At 46.5% G+C, this 24,933-nt stretch overlaps 1 protein-coding gene across 1 annotated transcript in view; it reads right to left on the reverse strand.

Annotated features, from left to right (window-relative positions):
* Positions 1-1,680: 1,680 nt before the first annotated feature.
* LOC132818921 (rab GTPase-activating protein 1-like) overlaps positions 1,681-24,933 on the reverse strand; it is a 42,220-nt gene continuing 18,967 nt past the window's right edge. Inside the window, exons 2-8 of the mRNA XM_060830050.1 lie at positions 17,321-17,413; positions 7,898-8,008; positions 7,145-7,249; positions 6,909-6,992; positions 4,017-4,088; positions 3,052-3,249; positions 1,681-2,843 (exon numbers count right to left, since the gene is read on the reverse strand). Coding sequence (XP_060686033.1) covers positions 2,694-2,843; positions 3,052-3,249; positions 4,017-4,088; positions 6,909-6,992; positions 7,145-7,249; positions 7,898-8,008; positions 17,321-17,413 — 813 coding nt within the window. The 3' untranslated portion in view covers positions 1,681-2,693. The remainder of the gene's footprint in view (positions 2,844-3,051; positions 3,250-4,016; positions 4,089-6,908; positions 6,993-7,144; positions 7,250-7,897; positions 8,009-17,320; positions 17,414-24,933) is intronic.

The following is a 24,933-nucleotide window of genomic DNA, read 5'->3' on the forward strand; positions in this document are numbered from 1 at the left end:
GAGCTGGAGGTGCAGTGGAAGAAGGATGGCGCAGTCATTTCGGACAGGGTTCAGACCAGCAACTACCTGCGAGCTTCGGACAGCACCTACAGTGTCAGCAGCCTGCTGACCCTCTCTGGGTCTGACTGGGAGTCCAACGCTCACTTCTCCTGTGCCCTCACCCACGTGACCCTCCCCTCTCCCCTCAGCAAGAGCATCAGGAGATCAGAATGTGTGTAGAGTGTTGGAGACAGTCCATAGAGGAGACACAACTTTAAACAGAACAGGGCTGAGCTGGCAGGACAAAGGTCATTGTCAGCACTGAATTTCAACTCTCTTCCTTCTCAGGACTGGCTCAGAGACAGGTGAGGTTCAGGGGTTAAGGCAGATCATTAGGACACTGGGAGCTTTATGCTGTATCTGTGTGCTGTCCCTATCCTGGGATTATTTGATGGGGACAGTGTTGACTCCTATTGCCAAGTAAAACATCTCAAAGATACTGAAAACTGTCAGCTGTACAAAACAATGTGAACCTCAGAAGTCTCTGCTTCAGTAAACCAGATCTCCTTCCTGCTCAGCTGCCAGTTCCAATTTAAGGTTTTGTCACTGTTTTAAGGGACAAGATTCTCATGCTATTGAGAAAATCTCCACAAGTGTTTTCCTCAAGCTCCAATGTGGCTGTGAATTTGTGCAGCTTCCTCTGTCTGGGCTGTTAATTGCTGACTGTTTTCTGTCAATGTCAATCTGGAAAAGGGAATAAAGACGATGATGATTTGGTCTCGTGTACGCTGTGGAAATAGACTATCCGCCTCAGCTGATTGATTGACAGGTCACCCAGCCAAGGACACATCTGTAGTTTGAACCGGGAGCCAATGACTTTCAAATGACCCCTTTGATCTGGAATCCGTCGAGGTTACAAGATTCCAAATAGAACAGAAACTGAAAGCTGTTGGGACTCAATCATTCCAATCGGAGACATTCCCTCTTCACTCGGTTGGTCCAGACCCAGCTGATGGGATCACACTGTGCACTCTCCACTGCATCCTGGGGAACACACTAAATGATTTAGATTACAAATGTTAGAGGCTGCAGTCACAAGATTCATTCCTCTCACTTTAGCCTGTCACAGCTCAAAAGTGAGGTCTTATTTCAGACAGAGGTTCAATCAGGAACTCAGAGCATACCTGAGCCTGTATGGGTGTGACTGTTACCCAATGGTGTCTGTAGGTACGTGTCTCTGAGTGCGGGTGTGACTGTTACTCAGTACTGACTGTAGGTGTACCTGTCAGTGTGGGTGTGACTGTTACCCAGTTAATGTCTGTAGGTGTGTGCCTCAGCTTTGCAGCATTCTATCCCTCTTTGAGTTTGATTTGTGTGTGAAACCCAGTTGGTGATTTCAGATTTGTTCAGAGGGGAGGGGATGGAGTGTGCTGTGTCCAGGGAAATTGCGATCGTATCCTGGCCCCCATTCCCATATTCCTGTTAAAACTAGATTAACGGGATGTTGTTATCAGTGTATTTATAATTGAGATTTACAGGATAGAGTGCAGTCACTTACTGACAACCCCACCTCGGTCCAGAATGTGGTCATGTTGATACTAATCGAACGTTTGAAGTGAATGGGGAAGAACTGGGATCTTCCTATACAGCTAGCTGAAAGGCCAGTGGTGTAGAGCGAGCACAGAACACAGCCAGACCAACAACAGTGAGTTAGTTTATTGTTGAAAATACAATTGTTACAAATATAAGCTGCCCCCAAGAGATGGTTGCACTAGGGTGAACAACAGGGGGCAGCTGGGTATTACAGATAAACACACCAACAAAAGGAACCTGTTCACTGGGACAACAGGCTGCTGCAAGTTAAGCTTAAAATTTCCCCAGATTTTAACTACATTTAATATTGAACTTGTTTGAAAATTAAAGAAACAAGATAGATCATTTGTTCTTTGTACATTGTGCAAATCGAGTCCTTTAGCTATTCCTCTGTCACGTCCACGCACATTGGTTTGTAAAGACTGAAAAGGGAAAAATGGTGGACAGACCATTGCATAAAGATCCAAGCAGAACATTAAGTGGGTAAGGCAGGATGAGCAGAGTGCATCATGGGAACTGACCTGAGCAAAACATCATGATCTCTGAGAGTCAATGAATAGGAGCAGCTCTCAGTCCAGTGAGAGAGAGAAGCAAGCAAGCAAGCAAGGTCTGGAGAGCAAGTAGTTCAGAAAGAGGGAGCACACAGGAGAGTGTGAAAGAAGAAAGGAGAGCAAAGAGAGACTGGAGAGAGTGAAGAAGATTCTCAGTTCGCCTGCGCAAGGTGACAAATCAGCAAACACTGGCATTTCTCACAGGCCCTTATCTTTCACAGTGCCTGGAGAACTGACCTGTTCACCACATTAAACCAATGAGACTCTCAATTAACTGCTGTCAATGAAAACGACAAGGTACTGATAGTAAAATACAACATTTCTTGTTCAACAATATACAAACCATCAATCCGTCAGATTGGATCCCAGAATGAGGAAGGATTTGAATGTACAAAGAGTTGGACAGCTGGCCCTGAGCAGGGCCATTTCTTGAGCTCGAGGATGGTGTCAGCGGTGAGGGGACTTGCTGTTGAGTTCAGGTGGTCATCCTCAGGATGCTGTTCCCTCACCATCAGGGGCTGAGAAGACGGGGTGGAGGGGGGAGAAGGGGGGAGGACGAGGTGTGTGGCACTATGTGCTTTCCTTCGGAGCAGGGGAAGGCGGAGGCTGAGGGGGTTGAGTGCCGGTGGCGGTTTTGATCGAGGTCAGGGTCTTGCTGAGCCAGGAGTTTTTGGCAGCTTGGATCTCATTGAGGAGAGCTCCCCGATGGTGTTCCAGCTCCTGGGAAAGGCAGAGGAAGGGAATAATGATTTCACTGGGAAATAATCCGTCAGCACGACCCAGAGACAGAGTATCAATGTGGAGCCACAGACTCGGGCAGGGAGCTCCTGTTTGAAAGGCACTCAGAGCGAGACCATGTAGGAACACTGGTCCCATGCTCTCTCCCTCCCTCCCTCCCCTAGTGGAGCCCCCCATTTCAGGTCTGTACCTGGATTTTACACTTGGCCTCCACCAGCTGCAGCTTGGTCTGCGCTAGCTCCAGCTCCATCTCCCGCAGCTGCTTCTTCAGAATCTCCTTCTCTTCATCGACATACTGCTTCGCGTGATCCTGGCCAGGCTCAGGGAGCTGCAGCTCACCGTCCTTCCTGAAGAGCTCACAGCAGCGGTCACACGACAGCACTTTACCCTGGGAATTGAAAAGGCAGCAAGCCTGAGGCACTCGGCAACGACCCTGCGCTTGCGTCTTCTTATCCCACCACCGTGTCGAGAGTTTAATTCCTTATCAGGAAGAACAACGCGACCGGCTGGGCCAGTATTTACTGTACGTCCCCAATTGCCCTAGAGAAGGGGGTGGTAAGCTGCCTTACTGAAACGTTGCAATCCATTCAGTGTTGGGGCAGCCACAATGGTGCTAATGTTAGGATTTTGACCCAGCAACACGGAAGGAACAGCAATATCGTTTCTATGCTAGAATGGAGTCTGGCTTTCCTGATGAGACCTCAGTACTACCATGAACAGCAAACACTGTTTGATCTCAAAGTCAGCTCATCCCCAGGAGAAGGTGGGTGAGCTGCAACTGTGCATGGTTAAGAAATGCTGGCCCAGTCGGTGGTGTCCACGTCCCATGAGGGAATAAGGAGACATTGATTGTTGGGTATTTAGCTCACTGTAGAAATCTATTCACAATCAGGAGGCTGGAGGGGCAGGAATCCTTCAAGACATTTTAGAAACATTTAGCGGAGTCCTTGAAATCCCGTAGCATGCAAGGCTACAGGTCAAGAGCTGGGAAATGGGATTGGAACATATTTGATGATCAATGGGGACACCATGGACCATAGCACCACTTTCCGAGCGGGAAAGACTGTGACCACACAGGATATAACTGGTGATTCCATGTGAAGACAGCAGAAAATCAAATGACAGAGTGGGGATCAGAGACTGCTCGATTCCTACCTTCACGAGTTCTAGTTCCTCCTTACTCGCCGCCTGCTGTCTCTCCAACCGTGTACTCAATTGTGAACAAATCTGAACAGAACAAGAGGGAGAGTTAGTGCTGCTCTTGTCACCTCACTGATCCATCCGCATAATACTCAGCTGATAACTTTATCAGACTGCACTGTACATAAGTTTAGTAAGAAGGCCTTAATTGTCATGGATTAAACAGGATTTTGTTCCAAAGGAAACTGTGTCCCTACTTCTGGATATCCTCACAAAAGGTATCCATCTGTCATGTACCCTCAGGGTCTTAAGTTAGCCCAGCATTATCTGTGGAGAGAGAAACAGAGTAGCGCTTCAGATCTAGTAAGACTTCTGTAGAAACCTTAACTCTTATTTCTTTCTCCGCAGATACCGCCAGACTCGCTGAGTTTCTCCAGCATTCTGCTTTTGATTTCAGATTTCCAGCATCCACTGTCCACTGCTTTTCTCCCTGAGAATCCTCCGTTTCAACAGGATCACCTCTCATTCCCTAAACTCTAATGTGTACGCATATCCAACCTTTCCTCAGAGGATAACCCCCCTCATCCCAGGAATGAGTTGAGTGAACTCTCCCTGAACTGTTTCTGACAATTACATCATAACATACAGAAGGTGAAATGGCCATTCAGCCCATCAAGTCTGTTTCACGATTCAATGAGATTATGGCTGGTCTGATCATCTTCACTTCCATTTTCCTATCTTTTCCCCACAACCCTTGATATCCTTTCTTAAATGAGACCAAAATGATACACAGCTCTCCAGATGAGGCCTCATTAACATCCAGCAGGCAGTAATTGTTAACTGGTGAGATGGCCACCAGTACAGCCCTGAGGATTGATTCAATGTACAGGTACTAACTCCTGGCTCCAAATACTCACCATGTTACACTTAACACTTAAAAAAATGAAAACATTCTTTTATTATTCAAATGATCAATATAATAGATTTTATTGTTTTGCAACTGTTTTAGGTTCTTCCAAAATGAGGTGGCATGGTGGCTCAGTGGTTAGCATTGCTGTCTCACAGCACCAGGGACCCAGGTTCGATTCCAGCTTCGGGCAACAGTGTGTGTGGAGTTTGCACATTCTCCCCGTGTCTGCGTGGGTTTCCTCCGGGTGCTCCGGTTTCCTCCCACAGTCCAAAGATGTGCAGGGCAGGTGAATCGGCCATTTTAAATTGCCCATAGTTTTCGGTACATTAGTCAGATGGAAACAAGTTCACACTGACCCTCTGCAGAGTAACCCACACAGACCTATTTCCCTCTGACTAATGCACCTGACACTATGGGCAATTTAAAATGGCTGATTCACCTGACCTTGACAGATGGACTTGTTTCCACACTGTACGGAATCTAATCTAAGTAGTAAATCAAAAACACACACACACTAGGTATCCCAGTGCCAAGGATCCAGGTTCAATTCCATTTTTGGGCAACTGCTCGTGTGAAGTTTGTACATTCTCCCAGCATCTGGGTGAGTTTCTTCTGGGTGCTCCGGTTTCCTCCCATAGTCCAAAAGCTTGCAGGCTGGCTGGACTGATTGGACTTGTTAAATTGCCCGTAATGTCCAGGGATGTGCAGGCTCAGTGGATTAGCTGTAGAAGATGCAGTGGCGGGTGGGGTGTGGGGCACGAGGGGACAGGGATGTGTGGGGGGTGGGGGGTGGGGCAACAGGGATGTATGTGTGTGGGGGGGGAGACGGTCTGGGTAGGATCCGCTTCAGAGGGTCAGTGTGGACTCTATTGCCAAACGGCCAGCTCACACTTTTCGGATGCTATGACCTTCCTATTAATTTGCATGCTAACTTTGTGGTTCATGTACCAGGATACCCAGATCCGTCCGTGCCTTCCCGCACAATGGGGATAAGATTTGAATGCTTGCTTAGAATCGTTGTGCTAGTCATGGGGTAATACTTGCTAAAGGGAGCTCTTGCTGGGACAGAAGGTTAGGAGAAAGCAGTCGGGACTTTCCAGTGCATTACTAGTCAACAAGTGGTTGTGGTAATTTCAGGATTCGTGCTATGAAAATGCAGGAACAGGTACAGGCCTCAAGGGGACGTGACAGTGGAGTGCTGCTTGCACAGAGCATTCAGCAGGCACTGTGGTCACATCAGCAAAGGAAGACTGGGAATTTTCAACTCGAATGTCTCAAAACTACAACAGAGGTCCACTCAAATATTAGACTGAAGGTGAAACCTTGGTGTGTGCCATCAGTCAAAGGACTGAGAACACAAAGCCCAGGATCCACAGTGAGACAAACTGACCTACAGTGACCTAGTTTAGCAAATTCCCATCTCCTGAATTGGAAGTACCAATCTTTTCTGCCCAATAAATCCTGTTCATTTACTTTCCAAATTGCTGCTTACCATCGCTGCAAGGAAGGAAGGTTATTCCCCAACAAGAAATTTCTTCCTCTTGGCTTCAGTCTAGCATTTAAATCCCAACATATCCAGCATGGTGAGGGAATAATCCATAGGGAAGAGGAGGAGTGGGTGAGAGACAGGGAGGAGTTCTCAGGTCTACCCAGAGAGTAAACTGTATTATTTTTTCTCCCATACCGTCCACTGAGGGCTTATCTCTGACAAACTGGTCCCATTGTCTGGGCCAGTGAAGGAGGGGCTGGCAGATGGACTGCAGTATACCCATCCACTGCACGGGTTCTCCACCGTTCCTTGTCAGCATCAGCCGGGAAGCTGGGCCCCAGCAGGGTGCAGCTGCTTTAGGATGGTCACCCACTGACATTAAGAAAGGAATGAGAGACAAACCCCACACTCAGACCCTGAAACACCAGCCACCCGATGCACCATTTGGTTCAACCCAATCTGCTCAGTGCCCATCTCCCAGGAAATAGGCAGGTCATGGTGTCTGTACCTGTTTGTATTCTGAAATGATGGCACTTGTTCTGCTGACTTCACATTCCGCTTTCTCTAGCTCCCTGCGAAAAACCTCCTTAATCTGTAACAGCGGGAAAGCAAAGATCAGAGCGAGAGTCTCAATCAGCATCAAATGATAACCAAATGGATGAGGCTTCTACCCGCCCCCGCCTCTGGGGTCTCCCTCACTGTGCAACTGCCCACACCCCCGGTCTCTCCCTGCCCTCTCGGTACCTGCGCTGACTCTTCCTCCTGTCTCCTTTTCTCATCTTCAGTCTCCACCAGCCTCTGTTTGGTTTGGAGGAGCTCCTTGTTGAGGACATCAGCCTTGTCTTCAACCTGAGTGGGAAAGATGGACACAGTGTGAGGGACCGAGCAGAGGACTCCTTCCAAGCTTCCAGACAGTACAATTGGACACTTAAACACTCTTCCCCAATTTCAGGGGGCTGGGGGAGAGCATACCTTGCTCTGGAGATGGAGCTGCATTCAATTGCCCAGCTCCAAGCCACCCAGTCAGTCAGTGAGCACACCATGCAGTATAACTGATCACATACAGGCCTTTCTGTTGGGGTATACAGCACAACCAGCCTGAGCTCTCTGCTTCCAACAAGAATGGTGTAGGTTCAAGTCCCATGTCCGAGATTTAAGAGATGGCGTTGAACTCTGACAATGCAGTGCACACAGTGGGGAATGCTGCACTGTCACACCGACTGTCTTTTGGATGAGCCCTTGCCCTCTCAGGCGAGTGGAAATCCTGTCCTGGGTCGAATTCCGAACAGCAGAGAAAGTCTCCACTTGCTGAGTGTCACTTGCTTCCCACTCCCCACACCCCAGCTCCCGGACCCTTCCCATATTACAGTCATGGCGAGATTTCCAAAATAATGAATCTGCTGAAAACCAGGTTGAAACACCTGGAGGTTGAGAGAGACGGTTCCCTTTCGATTTGGGATCTTGGATTAGAGAGTGAGGAGAAGTCATGTCCCTTACCTGATCCAGGTCACTCCTCAGGGCGATCTTGCTGGTCACAAGCTCATGAGCCAAGTCATCGTTCTCCTGCTCCAGGCGCAAGCTGGCCTCCTGCAACCTCCGATTCTCCCGCTGCACAAATCAAACCCACACAGATTCGCTCACTCAACCAGTGGCAATAACTTAACCTGCTGAGTGCTGCAAAGTCTCCAGTCACATGCTCAGAGCCTGACTCTCCCCACTCATCAGAGTCACCATCATCCTGGGTCTCCACCTCATTCCCCAGTCATGGAGTCTGGACCCTGAGCCTCCCCCTCACTCCCCAGTCACGAAGCCTGGGTCTGGGCCTCCCCCTCATTCCCCAGTCATGGAGTCTGGACCCTGGGTCTTTCCCTCACTCCCCAGTCACGGAGCCTGGGTCTGCATCTCCCCCTCACTCCCCAACCACGGAGCCTGGGCCCTGGGTCTCCCCCTCACTCCCCAGTCATGGAGCCTGGATCTGGGTCTCACCCTCACTCCCCAGTCACTGAGCCTGGATCTCCCTCTGTTCCCACCCCCTCCCCCTGTCACAGAGTCTGGGAGCGAGTCATGAAGTAGCTCTGAGCCTCGAATGTCCCATCACAGGATAGCAAGGAAAATCCCTATTGAAGGAGGGGATGACATGCTGGGCTACGTTGTCTCGAGGAAGCTGTTCAATATTGAATGGAACCAGCAGGAAAGGGCTGAACAACCAAGTCTCTGGGCCATAAGCAAATGGGAATGGGATATGGAACAGGCAGATACAGAGACGAACACTCACAAAGAGGAGACCAAACTTGAAATGAGATACTAATACACAGTAGATGGAGTTTAATGTTGGATAGTGTAAGATCATGTACCTTAGTCAGAATGATCAAAAGGCAGTCTATTATGTAAATAGAGAGAGATTCCAAAACAGTGCAGTGCAGAGGGATTGGTGTGTTCTTGTGCATCAAACACAGTTAGTGCAGGTGCAGCAAGCAGCAATTGAGAAGGCAAATGGAATTTTATCCTTTATTGCCAAGAATGGAAATTGAAAAATAGAGGAATCTTGTTATAACTGTGCAGTTGCACTTGGAGAGCGGTGTGTAATTTTGGTTCCTGGAAAGGATGGACTGTCTTTGGAGGCCTCCTCCTATTTCTGATGTCCTTGTGCACTCCAGTGTGGTTCCCTCACTTCAGTAGCAGCCTCCAGTCTTTGGGTGGTGCGGCCAAATGACCTGCCTTGCCCAGGCAGTTCCAGTTCCCACATTACAACAACATCTGAACGTTGGAAGTACTGTTTTACAGTCAATGGAATACTGAATCATAGAGACGTACAGCACAGAAACAGACCCTACGATCCAACTTGCCCATGCCAACCAGATATCCTAATCTAATCTAGTCCCATTTGCAAGCACATGGCCCATTTCCGGGTGCCTTTTAAATGGTGCAATTGTACCAGCCTCCACCACTTCCTCTGGCAGTTCATTCCATACATGTACCATGCTGTGTGAAAAAGTTGCCCCTTAGATCTCTTTTATATCTTTCCCCTCTCACCCTAAACCTATGCCCTCCCCCACCCCAGGGAAAAGACTCTGTTTATTTACCCTATCCATGCCCCTCATAATTTTATAAATGTCTATAAGGTCACCCCTCAGCCTCCAGAGCTTCAGGGAAAACAGACCCAGCCTATTCAGCCTCTCCCTCAAATCCTCCAACCCTGACAACACCCTTGTAAATCTTTTCTGAACCCGTTTAAGTTTCACATCTTTGAACATTCTGAGCTCATGAACTATGCAACATAAAACAATTCTCTCTCCTTTTTGGTTCCTCTCCATGCCTCCCTACCTGTTCCCTCATAACATCCCTTCCTTGTTTAAAAGTTGGAATGAGTCATTAATCTCTGGGAGAACTTTGTGGCAACATTTGAGACTAATTACCACCTCCTCAGTGGGCTGTATGTATAAAGGTGTGTCTTGATCTGGATTGTCTCCAGTCAGTCTGTGTTATCGTCCTGGGATCAGACAGTGCTTACCAACCTTAGACCCTATGATCTGATTGAGATGAAGGGTGAGCTGTGCCGGGTATTAACACAGGGGTCAGTGCAGTGACGCAGGGATTACCCATTTCACAAGAGAGTAAATGGAAGTAACAAACAGTGTGAATGGTGACACCCTCACCAAGTCCCGGGGTGGGAGGGTACAAGAACAGTAACATCCTCAGATAGGATGCTAAAATTGGTTATCCCCAGTAACAACAACACTCCGCAGAGACTGTCTGTTCCTATTCCTTGCTGTCCTGTAATGCATGTCCTTGGTTTGGTTTATATTTTCTCAGTTGTATTTCAGTTTGACGAGGTGATTCAGTAACAAGTAATCCAATTTCATATTTCGTGTAGCAGCAGATCTACTGAAGGTCATCCTTTCATTTGGAGCTTGCCCAGGTTTCTGTCCAGGCTGATACAGCATGGTCTACCAGTGCTGCTCCTATTGGGCTAAACCATCACACACGAGGGAATCTGACGGGCACTTTCTCTTTGTGCTGACAAAGGGAGAGATTTGCTTTTACTGCGATGGTGGCCAAAGAAACAAGTCAGTGAATGTGTTTCTAGCTGAGCAGAATGTCCTGATGTTCATGATGGGATTAACCTCAACAGTTCCCACTTGTCTTTACACTGACAGTGGGGCAGGAAGTCACCATGCAGTGGTCTCCTGGCTCACACTGTGAAACCAAGTTGATGGTATAACTGCCGAGAGCAAGACAATGCCTTGGACTCACTGAACAACCAGAGGCTTCAGCCAACAACTGGGTCACAGGCAAATGGCGTGTTGTATAAACTCTCAGTATCTCAGGGAACAAACACAACTACTGAGCTACAAAACCGAACAGGATATTTTTTATTACAAATTAGCACTCCAAATTCCAAACGCAATATTTACAAAACCTGGATGCAATCTAATTTCAAATGTAGCTACAAAGACGACAGCATTTTCTCTGAAAACTCGACGATAATGGGATGAGAATTCAAACACCCACCCACACTTCATCACACTGTGTTGAAGACGCACTATCCTCATCACAACACGTTTATAAAGCTCTTCATAACACATAAGGGGAGAGAAACATTGAAAAATGTGTTACCATGAGTGAGGGTCCATTAAAAACTCAGATCATGATACTAAATGATTCCAGTCATAAACAAACAATGATGCATTTACACCATTAGGTTGTTTAACAATTTTAAAAAAATTTGATCAGAAAGAAAATAAGGACAATGTGCAGATTGTTGAACAGGCCCCTACACCTGGTCCTGAGGCAGGAGCCCAAGCTCCAACACACTGGCCTCACCTCACACCAACCTTCACAGTGCGGGGTCATGAACTCCGGCAATCAACCCCTCTGGGACAGGGATGGAGTGAGGGAACAGGGACAATAGTAGAAGAGGCAATAAGGAGTAAAGCAAGATGGAGAGTGTGTTTTGGAAAGGGGTTAGAGGAGGAAATATACTTTGTGCCACTCAGTACTGACATCGTCTACGTGTATCACAGAATGAACATAACAGCACACTGTGAAGACAAACAATAGTCACAACAAAGTACTTTTTCTCAGGAATATTGATGTATCATATCGCAGGGGACATTTCCATTGTGGTGCAATAACTATTGTGGTTTTAAAGCTGTAATCGCTCTCGCGACTGAGCTGGTTAGATCCTAGCAAAGCCCAAGTTTATTTGTACTGTTCATGGACAGAGAAACAGTTGTCCTCTCGTGACTTTCCAGAGCTTGTACTGCTCCCCCTACCACTGGCATCCAAAAGACCAACAGACAATTCAATGGATTCCAACTTTGACCTGGGTACCCATTTCCACTACCCTTTGTCAGAAAGAGTTCTTCCTGAAATCATCCCAATTCTAATTTTATCAATTTTTTTCCTGTTCTGGACTCTGGCACTGAAGAAAACAGTTTACATGAACACTTAAATCATCTCCAGGGGAAAAGCATCACTTACACAACCTGTTCTTTCTCATTAACAATTGGGGGCAGGGCAGCTTAACAGGGAACAGTCTCCCTTTTAAAACGAGGTGGTGCTTTCTTGCTGAGGGTCAACAATCTGTGGAATTCTCATTTCTACATCAGAATGGAGATTGGATCATTGAGTTTCCTCAAGGCTGAGTGAGACAGATTTTTCATGAACATAACAGTTAAGGACAATGGGGGAGACAGTAAAGCAGAAAGTGCAGCTGAGATCACACCCAGATGAGCAGTGTGATCTTCTTCATTAGCACAGCAGCTCCCAAAAGGCCTGCTCCTGCTCCTGGGTCCTATGGTTCTGGCAGATGGCGGAAGCAATCCTGGACCCCCATCTTTCCTTTGTCATTCACTGACAGAAATATAATTTCAAAACAAACATTATTTTCTTTAACAAGACCAATTCAACTCATTGCAGCATTTTTATCAGCTCTCTTTTCATCTCAACAGGGTTTTAGAAACATGTGTTTTGCATTACGTTGGAGAGGAGACAGACACAAGACAGAGCGAAGCCTGAGAGAACAGAGACAGCTTTCACTCTGCACAGCAAGGCTGTCACGGGAAACATCTGATGAAAGGCATGGAGGGGGCTGAAGAGGTGAGAGGCATGGGAAAAGAGGACTTCCAGTTCAAAATAAAAGCTCAACACAGATCGCCACCATCTAATTAATAAATGTGAGACAATCACAAACCCATAACAGTACCAGTGTGGTGGCTCAGAAGCTAAAAGGCAGACAGCATAGAGTTACGATATTCCTTCTCAGGACGTTAATGTCATTGACAAGCCTCATATATATTGCCCATCTCCAGCCGCTCGGACTGAGTTCTTTGCTGAGGGAGGTCATGGGGCCGTTGAGAATGAATCGCGTCACTGTGGGACTGGAGTCACAGACCGGGTGATGGCTGGGATCCCTTGCCCAAAGAACATTCTTGAAGATGACATTGAGTTTCATGGTTTTTTTGGACAGATCCCAACGCCTTCCTTCTCAGATATTACATGGCTCACCACCGCCCTCTCCAGGATAATTAGGGAAGGGCAACAAACAGTAGCCACTTTTGTACCCGCCCCATCCCAGGAGAAATCAAAATAAATGAGACAAACTTCAAATGATCAAACTGGTGAGGCTTGAATTCATCTCTTTGAAAGACTGGAACCTAGGCCAGAAACAGCCATAACATGGGTGACCCTGGTTTGTCAGACTGAAAGGTGGAGTGTCCTTTGGATTGGCACTGGGATCAGGCACAAAATAAATTGCACTCAAAGACCAAACACACGGCTATCAAAGCGGGTCACCAAACTGCAAAGAGCAGCAATTGAGGCTCTGCCTCCCCATCTCCCTTCCCCCTTCTCAGGTGGATCTGCAAGATCCCACTCAGAAGGGATTCCCTCAGGTATCCTGCTGAAAAATCAACTGGTGCCAAAATAGATTTGTCTAGTCATTCATTTGCTGGTCGTGGGATCTCACCATCTTGCCCACGTGAACGTGACTGCACTGTGCACACCGCTTTAAATATCCTGAGACATCGTTAAAGGCTGTTACAAACAAGAGTTCTTTCTTCTTCACCATGTAAAGAGGGAGCAACAAGCAAGTGATAATACACACTGAGCGTAAACACTGAAGCTTCAGCTGAAAGGCTTTTTACACTATGTTAACCTGCTCCCTGGGCATTTCCTTCCAATGTCCGAGATGGTTATCAGGCTGGGATGGAGGCTGACAGATCACATGGAATCCTTCAGGCAAGGTACACAAGGGCACAGTCCAGGCTTGCTGCAAACATTGGCCTTCTCCTATTGAAGGGCTGGGAGATTCTCTATGGCGGTTTCTAGTGCACGTCCTCCGTGGAAATATCACAGACTTTACTGAAATGAAATGAACTGAAAGAAGAGAAGGAAATGGCAAGAATTAACCAGACAAGGATGAGCATCAAGAGAGATGGGAGTGTGTGGAAGGTTCAGTGCCAGTTAAAAATTCCAATTGGATTTCACAAGAGAAGCTCAAATATTTACAAAATATATAACCAAGTACTGTGCGCATTGCTCCCACAATACATTTGGAAACTGCAAATGGAATCACACGGAATATCATTGGGACTAGGAATGCAATGTCACCTTCTCAAAGTTAAATGAAGGATGGGCAATGAAAGCTGATCTTGCCAGTAACACTCATTCCAAAAACTAATGAAAACATATCCATTCCCCCTTATTCCTAACCATGAAGGGAGATGCAGTACTGTCAACCTTGGTTTTGGGGAGATGGCGGCTCAGTAGTAATGTCATTAGTCTATTAATCCAGAGGGCCAGGCAAATTCCCTGGGACACAAATTCAAATCCTACTATGGCAGGTGGGGAATGTGCAGTCCATGAATACATCTGGAATTGAGCGCCACCCCACAGTATTGGTGATCATGGTGGTAATATCATCACTTGGTATAAAAACACATCTGGTTTACTGATGTCCTTTATGGAAGGATTTCAAGACAAGATTTATTAGGATGTTGCCAGGGGTGGAGAGAGATTGGAGAAACTGGGCTTTTCTCTTCTTAGAGCAGAGGAGATTAAGACAGGACATGATTGAGATGCATAAAATTATGAAGGGTCTGGATCAGAGGGATAGGAAGGAACTTTCCCTCGGAGTGAAAATCTTTTCACAGAGGGTAGTGGGAATCTGGACCTCATCGCCTGCAAGTGTTTTGGAGGCAAAAACCCTCACCACATTGAAGTATTATTTAGATGTACACTCGTGGTGACAAGGCATACAAGACTATGGGCCAAGTGCTGGGAAGTAGGATTAGAAGGTAGGTGGGTGTTTTTGACTGGTTCAGGCCCATTGGGTCGAAGGGTCTTGTTCTTGTAGACCCGTTGTCGATGTCTGAGTCTGCAAGGACTCCAGACCTACCCTTGTCTGTCATTTGCAAAGGCCATACAATCCACTCAGTTCTAGGGCAGTTAGGGATGAAGAACAAATACTGTACTGGTCATGCCAGTAATACCTGCATCCCAGGAAAGAATAGAGAGACTCAGTGGTAGCACCTTCAAGCTCCACTCCATACACTGGAGCACTATCCTGAGGCTGGAATGCCATCTGCTGGATGATCGGTTGAACTACTGTCCTCTCAAGGCTTTGTCATTGTCTAAGGGCCAATCTGTCCAGGGTACTAGTCAATATTTCTCTTATAACCAATGGCATTAAAACAGATACAAAAGCAAATACTGCAGATCTTATAGGGCGGCACAGTGGCTCAGTGGCTCGCACAGCTGTCTCACAGCACTGGGGTCCCAGGTTCGATTCCAGCAGGCGACTGTGTGGAGTTTGCACATTCTCCCTGTGTTTGCATGGGTTTCCTCCCACAGTCCAAAGATGTGCAGGTCAGGTGAATTGGCCAGGCTAAATTGCCCATAATGTTAGGTGCATTAGTCAGAGGGAAATGAATCTGGGTGGGTTACTCTTCGGAGGATCGGTGTGGACTGGTTGGGCTGAAGGGCCTGTTTCCACACTGTAGGGAATCTTTTTTAAGAAAAAAACAAGATGCTGGAGAAAGGTAGCCTCTGTGGGGAGAGGAGGAGTGAATGTCTTGGGTTCAATGATGTCTTATTGAAAAGGCAACACCTTGAAACCATAAATCTCTTTTCTCTCTCTCTCTCTCTACGTGCTGGCAAACCTGATGATTCTTACTGCCCGAAAATAGCTCGCCTGACAAATTAGTGGCAGTTTCTCACATTCGAGCCACCACACAAAAAATATCAAATTGGTCATAACACCCTTCAGAACATTACAAGATTGTGAAAGTTGTCACAGAAATAGGGTCCTCTTTGTTTTAGATGACAGAAAATTTGTTTTTTTTAAAAAAAAAGAAAACAAATACAATCTGGTTTCAGGGTGGATAATTTCTTCCTAACTAGACTCAATACCTTTGGAGAAGGAGAAAGCAGCTGCTGGAGGTCAGAGTCAAAAAAAAAAGTGTGATGCTGGAAAAGCACAAGGTCAGGCAGCATCCGAGGATCAAGACAGCTGACGTTTTGAGCATCTCAGTCAGAATCATTGGCGACCTTTAAGCGGCAATTGGATAGGTACATGGATGGGTGCTTAATCTAGGATAGATGTTCGGCACAACATCGTGGGCCAAAGGGCCTGTTCTGTGCTGTATTGTTCTATGTTCTTCCTGATCATATTCCTCATCATATTCCTGATGAAGAGTTTATGCTCGAAACGGCAACTCTCCTGCTCCTCAGATGCTACCTGACCAGCTATGCTTTTCCAGCACCACACGTTTTGACTCAGGACCATAGGAGAAATCTGAAGTAAGGTTTCAGCGAAAGTTGCAGAGGTCGGACAGGAAGTTTTTCGTACACATCTATGGCAACTAGATATCCCACTAACAGAGAGGTCTTTTCCTTGTAATTTCCCCAAGGGTGGTACCAAGATGAGTCCAATGGGCTTCGCTCAGCCATGATGCTGGTTATGTTTGACAAAACTAAATCGCTCATTGCTTAGTCTACAACAGACCGAGACGGGAGGCGAAAACATCTGAGTGGTGGACAGCTTTGGAAACCACAGGCCCCAAGTTTACTTCCCCAGCATTTAAGGTCCCTTGTGGCAGTGTTCCTACCTCCTGGACCTGGAGATCTGGGATCAGGACCTACCTGCTTTAGAGGGTATATAACAAGAACAGACTGATTGGAAAATGTCCCTTGCCACATCAGATCTCATGATATGGCTGAAATGTCTCTCTTCTGAATGAAATCTCAGCTGTTCTTGAATTTACAAGTTGCAATTGCTTCACCCAGGGAGTGGGCTCCTTGCATTGACCACTCACTCAAGTCACGCTTCTGTAGATTTAATTTGAGACGCCTGGTTCTGCTGGTCTGGACCAGCATGCTCTGCTATATTCTAGTCCCTGTGACAGTGCCATGGTGCTAGGAAGAAGTGAGTAACCTAGCCTGCAAAGAACTGGCTAGTGAAAACTAATCTTGCTAACCCTCCTGGACATCAAAAGGAGATGACATGTGTGAGTTATCAGTGAAAAGTGCTTCGTGAATTACCGAGCCGTGTGATTGCTTGGATGAGGTGAAAAGCCCAGATTGAAGGGGAAAACGATTCTGGGAAAAACACCTCTGACCTGGTTGTGATAATTAAAAACTAACCCTGTGTGATGCATGGTCATGGACTAGAGGCTCCACATAGCTCAGAGTGGTCCTAAACATGGCTGCCCTGTCCGCCCCTTACTGTAGTCTGAGCAGATCCCTTCGCACAGCCTCACAGAAATCGGCTTGAATGGCTGATGCACAAGCTTTGTCATTTAGTCAGTCGCTAGTTTCAAGCAGCAAGCCACCCCCCACCATCAACGCACAACCAACACCATTCCTCGTCACAAGACAGCTTCAAGAAACCTCACTCCGACGGGACACTTCCCCTACCTTATATCTGTCAATCGGGTCTTCCTGATGTGCCTGCTGCTCTCTCAGGGTTTGATACTCCTTTTCATATTTCTTCAGCTTTTTCGTTGGCACCTGGAGAGATCGAGGTAGAGAAAGGTGTGTTAGTGGAAGCTACAGACAGCCCTCATCACCACCAGTTGTGGAGAATGTTAACTCTAAGCTCAGCCTGCAGGTGACAGTGTTGCTTCTGATGAGAGCCCAACTCAGTCAGCCAAATAGTCTCAGAGATACTGGGAAGTAAAGCAGTGAAGACCGGGGGTGGGGAAGCTGCTTTACTCAGTGAGCGAGGGGAAGGTGGGGTCAGGTCTGTAAATGACAGCTAAATAAATAACATTAAGCAGTGCAGGTCAGTCAGCTATGCCAGTATTCATTGAGATCATGGTTTATCCAGATCCTAATTCCATCTATCCCTGGTTCCACGCTTCCAAAATCACCCCTGAATGGCCTAACTCTCATTTCAAGGTCATGCTCCACAAGATGCAATCGATTCTCTCAATCAATCCGAGCATCTTCTTTTAGTTATCTTAAACATCAGTCAGAAACGTTGAAGAATATTAGGAGAACACAAATACAAATGATCCAAATATCAGAAATCTAGATAGAAAAGAAAAACAACAAACAAAAACACATGAAATGGCAGAAGCAGGAAACCTAGAAGACAAACAATGTTGTGGAGAAACTTGGCATCTGGGCAAACATTGGTGGAGATAGAACCTAGAACATTACAGCGCAGTACAGGTCCTTCGACCCTCTATGTTGTATCGACCTGTGAAACCAACCTAAAGCCCATCTAACCTACACTATTCCATTCTCGCCCATATGCCTATCCAATGACCATTTAAATGCACTTAAAGTTGGTGAATCTACTACTGTTGCAGGCAGTAACTACCTCGGACATCTGACCTATAACTTTAAATTGAGGAGTGATAGATAGGTCCCTTCGTGCTAGGCATTACCATCAGAGGAAAACGTCTCTCACTGTCCAATCTATCTAACCCTCTGATTATCTTATGTTTCGATTAAGTCGCCATTCAACCTTCTTCTCTAACAAAAACAGCCTCAACACCCTCTGCCTTTCCTCATAAGACCTCCCCTCCATACCAGGCAACATCAGAGTAAATCTCCTCTGAACCCCTTCCAAATCCTTCCTATAATGCGGCGACCAGAACTGTATGCAATACTACAAATGTGGTCGCACGAAGTTTTGGACAGCTGCAGCAGGATCTCATGGTTCCGAAACTCAATCCCTCGACCATAACTAACACACCGTATGCCTTCTTCACAACCCTATCAACTTGGGTGGCAACTTTCAAGGATCTATGCACCTGGACACAGATCTCTGTGATCATCTACACTACCAAGAATCTTACCGTTAGCCTAGTACTCTGCATTCCTGTTACTCCTTCCAAAGTGAATCACCTTTTTTTTTGCATTAAACTCCATTTGTCACCTCTCAGCCCAGCTCTGCAGCTTATCCATGTCTCTCTGTAACCTACAACGTTCTTTGTCACTATCCACAACTCTACAGACCTTAGTGTCATCCGCAAATTTACTAAGCCATCCTTCAAAGCTCTCACCCAGGTCATTTATAAAAATGATAAATAACAAATGGACCCAAAACAGATCCTTGCAGTTCACTAGTAACTGAACTCCAGGATGAATATTTCCCATCAACCACTGCCATCTGTCTTCTTTCAGCTAGCCAATTTTTAATTCAAACTTCTAAATCACCCTCAATCCCATACCTCCATACTTTGCGCAATAGCCTATCGTGGGGAGCCTTATCAAACACCTTACTGAAAGCAATATACACTACATCAACTGCTTTACCCTCATCCACTGTTTGGTCACATTTTCAAAAGAACTCAATAATGTTGTGAGGCATGACCTACCCTTCACAAATGCATGCAACTATCTCTAATCAACTTATTCCTTTGTAGATGATTATAACTCCTCCCTCTTATAACCCTTTCCAACACTTTATCCACAACCAAAGTAAGGCTCACTGGCCTACAATTTCCAGAATTGTCTCTACTCCCCTTCTTGATAGGGAACAACATTTGCTATCCTCCAGTCTTCTGGCACTATTCCTGTAGGCAATGATGGCTTAAAGATCAAAGCCAAAGGCTCAGCTATTTACTCCCTGGCTTCCCAGAGAATCCTAGGATAAATCAGATCCGGCCCAGGGGACTTAGCTATTTTCACACTTTCCAGAATTGCTAACACCTCCTCCTCATGCACCTCAATCCCGTCTGGTTTCGTAGCCTGTATCTCAGTATTCTCTTCGACCACATCGTCTTTTTCTAGTATGAATATGATGAAAAGTATTCAGTTAGTGCATCCAAATTTCCTCTGACTCCATCCATGACTATGCTTGATTGGCCCTAACCTTCTTCTAGTCATTCTTTTATTCCTGATATAGCTTATAGAAAGTCTCCGGGTTTTCCTTGATCCTATCTGCCAATGACTTCCCACGTGCCTTCCTGGCTCTTCCTAGCTCTCTCTTTAGGTCTTTTCTGGTTAACCCGTAACTCTCAAGCATCCTAACTGAGCTTCACGTCTCATCTGAACATAAGCTTTCTTCTTCATCTCGAAGAGAGATTCAACTTCCTTAGTAAACCATGACTCTCGCACTCGACAACTTCTTCCCTGCCTGACAGGTACATACTTATCAAGGATAAGCAGTAGGTGTTTCTTGAATAAGCTCCAAATTTCAATTACCCCATCCCATGCATTCTAAATCTTGCCTAATTGCATTGTAATTGCCTTTCTCCCAGCTATAAATCTTGCCCTCCAGTATATACCGATTCCTTTCCATCGCTAAAGTAAAAATAATCAAATTGTGGTCACTATCACCAAAGGGCTCACCTACCTCCAAAATCTAACACCTGGCCAGGTTCATTGCCCAGTACCAAATCCAATGTAGCCTCACGTTTTGTTGGCCTATCTACATACTGTGTCAGGAAATCCTTGTGCACACATTGAGCAAAAACTGACCCATCTAAAGTACTCAAACTATAGTATTCCCAGTCAATATTTGGAAAGTTAAAGACCCCACAACAACTATCCTGTCACTTTCGCTCCTACCAAGGATCATCTTTGCTATCCTCACCATCCCTGGAACTATTCGGAGGCCTGGAGAAAACTCCCAACAGGGTGACCTCTCTTTTCCTGTTTCTAACCTCGGCCCATACGACCTCAGTAGACGAGTCCTCAAACGTCTTTTCTGCAACCGTAATACTGTCCTTGACTAACAGCGCCACACCATCCCCTCTTTTACCATTTTCTCTGTTCTTACTGAAACATCTAAATCCCGCAACCTGCAATAACCATTCCTGTCTCTGTTCAACCCATGTCTGCGAAATAGCCACAACATCGAAGTTCACCCACCTTATTCCGGATGCTCCTGGCATTGAAGTACACACATTGCAAACCAAGTTCTTTGCTGCCAGTGCCTTCTTGTGATCTTGAAATCTTAGTTCTGACTTCACTACTCTCACCCTCCCATATACTCAAACGACAATTTCGGCTCCCATTCCCCTGCTGAATTAGTTTAAACCCACCCGAAGAGCATTAGCAAACAGCCTCCCCCAGGGTATTGGTACCTGTCCGGTTCAGGTGAAGACTATCCTGTTTATAGAGGTCCCACCTACCCCAGAAAGATGTCCAATTAGCCAGGTATCCAAAACCCCACCTCCTGCACCAACCCTGTAGCCATGTGTTCAACTCCTCTCTCTCTCCATTCCTCAATTTGCTGGCACGTGGCACGGGCAACAAACTAGACATAACTCTGTTTGTTCTAGCTCTAGGCTTCCACCTTAGCTCCCTGAATTTCTGTTTTAAATCCCCATCTCCCTTCCTACCTATGTTGTTGGTGTCTATATGAACTTGGGGTTCTTCCCCTTCCCCCTCAAGGATTCTGAAAACACGATCAGAGACATCATGGACCCTGGCACCTGGGAGGCAACAAACCAATCATGAGTCTCTCCCATTCTCACAGAGCCTCCTATCTGTTCTCCTAATGATGGAGTCCCCCAGTGACCAATGCTCGGCTCCTCTTCACCCTTCCCTTCTGAGCAACAGGGACAGACTCTGTGCCAGAGACCCGTGTCCCATTGCTTACACCGGGCAAGTATCCCCCCAACAGCATTCAAAACGGTATACTTGTTGTTGAGGGGAATGGCCACAGGGGGTCCCTGCACTACCTGCCAGTCCCCTTTCTGTCCCCTGATGGTAACCCATCTCCCTTCTTCTTTTACCTGATGTCCTAGTGGCATTATCACTGCCTAGTCTAACACCATGGAGATCTGGGTTCAAATCCCACTATGGCAGCTCATCAAATTTAAACTCAATGAAGAAATCTAGAATTGAAAATTAGTCTCATGCTGCAAAAAAAAAATTCACCTGGTTCAGTAACATCCATTAGGAAAGGAAACTTACCATCCGCACATGACCTGGCTTACATGCGACTCCAGACTCAAATGCCCTACGATATGGGAACACTAGCCAAACATTTCTAGGGCAATTTCATGGACACAAATGCTGCCCACATCCCATGAGTAATCAAAGGAGAAGGGATGAGAGTTAGTGCGTCAAGTGACCCAGAGATGTTCATACTCTTCTGTTTGAAGCATCACACATGCATCTCCAGCAGAAAGCAGCTTGAGATTTTGACACGTTAACTGCCCACAGATGGGCTCAGGCACATAATGAGCCCTTGGGCTTTTGATTTTAAATATTACAACTTGTAGAAACTACGATAAGCCAGGTGGAAATCTTCCACCCAGCAAAGCTAGGAATTGTGAAGTGAATTATCTGGAACGTGGTCTGGAAAAATGGTGAAAAGGCACCTTTTCAAAGGTGCCCTCCACAACTGCTTAGTGTCACAATATGTTATACAGTCTATCAAGTCATTTTTTAAAAAACGTACGCACTGCCATAATGAAGGAAACCAGAGAAGCTGCTTTTTTCCCACTGCAGCGTTGGAGATTGATGGATGATCTTATTAGAGGTTTATAAAATCATAAGGGGTATAGATAAGATGAATGGCAGGTGTCTTTTCTCCAGAGTGGCAGATTTCAAGACTCGGGGGCAAAGTTTTAAGGTGAGAGGTGAAAGACTTAACAAAGACGGAGATCAGTTTGACTTTGTTTTACACAGAGTGGCTCATGTGTGGAATGACATTCCAGACAAAGTGGTGGATGTGGATACAGGTTCGGTTTTGACAGTTAAAAGACATTTAGAGATGTTTATAAACAAGAAATGGTTGCAGGGATATTGGCCAAGTGAAGGCCAGGCACTAGGTTAGTTTAGGATTATAGTTGGCATGGACTGGTTGAACCAAAAGGGCTTGTTTCCATGCTGTATGACTCTATGACAGTCGTGTACAGAAAGACCTTTTTACCTGATATTCTTGAAATTGCTCAGGACACAGAGGAGAACTACCCTGGTCTTCTTCAGTGTTGGATCTTTCACATTCATCGAAGATAGCTCAGTTCAGATGGCTCATCCCAAAGCCATAACCTCCAAGAATGAAGTCTTCAGATTTGTGAGTAAAAAGTGAGGTATGCAGATGCTGGAAATCAGAGCTGAAAATGTGTTCCTGGTTAAAGCACAACAGGTTAGGCAGCATCCAAGGAACAGGAAATTCGACGTTTCGGGCCAGAGCCCTTCATCAGGAATGAGGAGAGTATGCCAGGCAGGCTAAGATAAAAGGTAGGGAGGAGGGACTTGGGGGAGGGGCGATGGAGATGTGATAGGTGGAAGGAGGTCAAGGTGAGGGTGATAGGCCGGAGTGGGGTGGGGGCGGAGAGGTCAGGAAGAAGATTGCAGGTTAGGAAGGCGGTGCTGAGTTGAGGGAACCGACTGAGACAAGATGGGGGATGGGGAAATGAGGAAACTGGAGAAATCTGAGTTCATTCCTTGTGATTGGAGGGTTCCCAGGCGGAAGATGAGGCGCTCTTTCTCCAACCGTCGTGTTGTTATGTTCTGCCGATGGAGGAGTCCAAGGACCTGCATGTCCTCGGTGGAGTGGGAGGGATAATTAAAGTGTTGAGCCACGGGGTGGTTGAGTTGGTTGGTCCGGGCGTCCCAGAGGTGTTCCCTGAAGCGTTCCGCAAGTAGGCGGCCCGTCTCCCCAATATAGAGGAGGCCACATCGGGTGCAGCAGATGCAATAGATGGTGTGTGTGGAGGTGCAGGTGAATTTGTGGCGGATATGGAAGGATCCCTTGGGGCCTTGGAGAGAAGTAAGGGAGGTGGTGTGGCGCAAGTTTTACATTTCCTGCGGTTGCAGGGGAAGGTGCCGGGAGTGGAGGTTGGGTTGGTGGGGGGGTGTGGACCTGACGAGGGAGTCACGAAGGGAGTGGTCTTTGCGGAACGCTGATAGGGGAGGGGAGGGAAATATATCCCTGGCGGTGGGGTCTGTTTGGAGGTGGCGGAAATGATGGCGGATGATACGCTGTATATGGGAGGTTGGCGGGGTGGTAGGTGAGAACCAGTGGGGTTCTGTCTTGGTGGCGGTTGGATGAGCGGGGCTCAAGGGCGGAGGAGCGGGAAGTGGAGGAGATGCGGTGGAGGGCATCGTCGATCACGCCTGGGGGGAATCTGCGGTCCTTGAAGAAGGAGGCCATCTGGGCTGTACGGTATTGGAACTGGTCCTCCTGGGAGCAGATGCGGCGGAGACGAAGGAATTGGGAATATGGGATGGCATTTTTACAGGGGGCAGGGTGGGAGGAGGTGTAGTCCAGGTAGCTGTGGGAGTCAGTCGGTTTATAGTAGATGTCTGTGTTGAGTCGGTCGCCCGAGATAGAAATGGAAAGGTCTAGGAAGGGGAGGGAGGAGTCTGAGACAGTCGAGGTGAATTTGAGGTCGGGATGGAAGGTGTTGGTAAAGTTGATGAACTGTTCAACCTCCTCGCGGGAGCACGAGGCAGCGCCGATACAGTCATCGATGTAGCGGAGGAAAAGGTGGGGGGTGATGCCAGTGTAGCTGTGGATGAGCACAAATCTTTAGATTTGTGTTCAAACTTTGTAGAGCGGAACTCAACCTTTCAGCTTTTAATCGAGACAAGAATGATACCAACGGAGGCACAGTCAACATCTGACAAGCGGAGACAGAGGGCTAAATGATCGGAGTTAGGTAAGAATGGTTGATCTCTGATTAGAGGTGAGCTTATTTCCCTTCAATAGTGTTGCTGTGTGTTCTCAAAAGATGTTCTCATTCAGGCATATCAGACTGTTTCAGTCATTACTCCAGTGTCTAAGCTCTATTCCCTAACTACCGTACTGAGAAAACACATATGGGTGACCTGTTTCTGAAAAAAGAACAACGTGTGAACTTCGTACCTTGGAGGCATAGACTGTAATATTCAACTATAACAAAAATTTACAAGAATGTTTAAAATCAACAGCTTCCTCTTTCATCTCAGGAGCAGGCTGCAATTCATTCAAAGAGAAAATTGCGATTGCAGTGAACAACTGAAATGGCTTCTGATCATGATAGAAAGTTGACTTGTGTACGAGCCAATATGAGCTGTCTGTTTTCTTATTTATACCCGAGCTCCACCCTGAAAATACTTGGATAAAAAAAATC

Source organism: Hemiscyllium ocellatum, chromosome 9 (genome assembly GCF_020745735.1).
Source record: "Hemiscyllium ocellatum isolate sHemOce1 chromosome 9, sHemOce1.pat.X.cur, whole genome shotgun sequence".
NCBI classification, from domain to species: Eukaryota; Metazoa; Chordata; class Chondrichthyes; order Orectolobiformes; family Hemiscylliidae; genus Hemiscyllium; species Hemiscyllium ocellatum.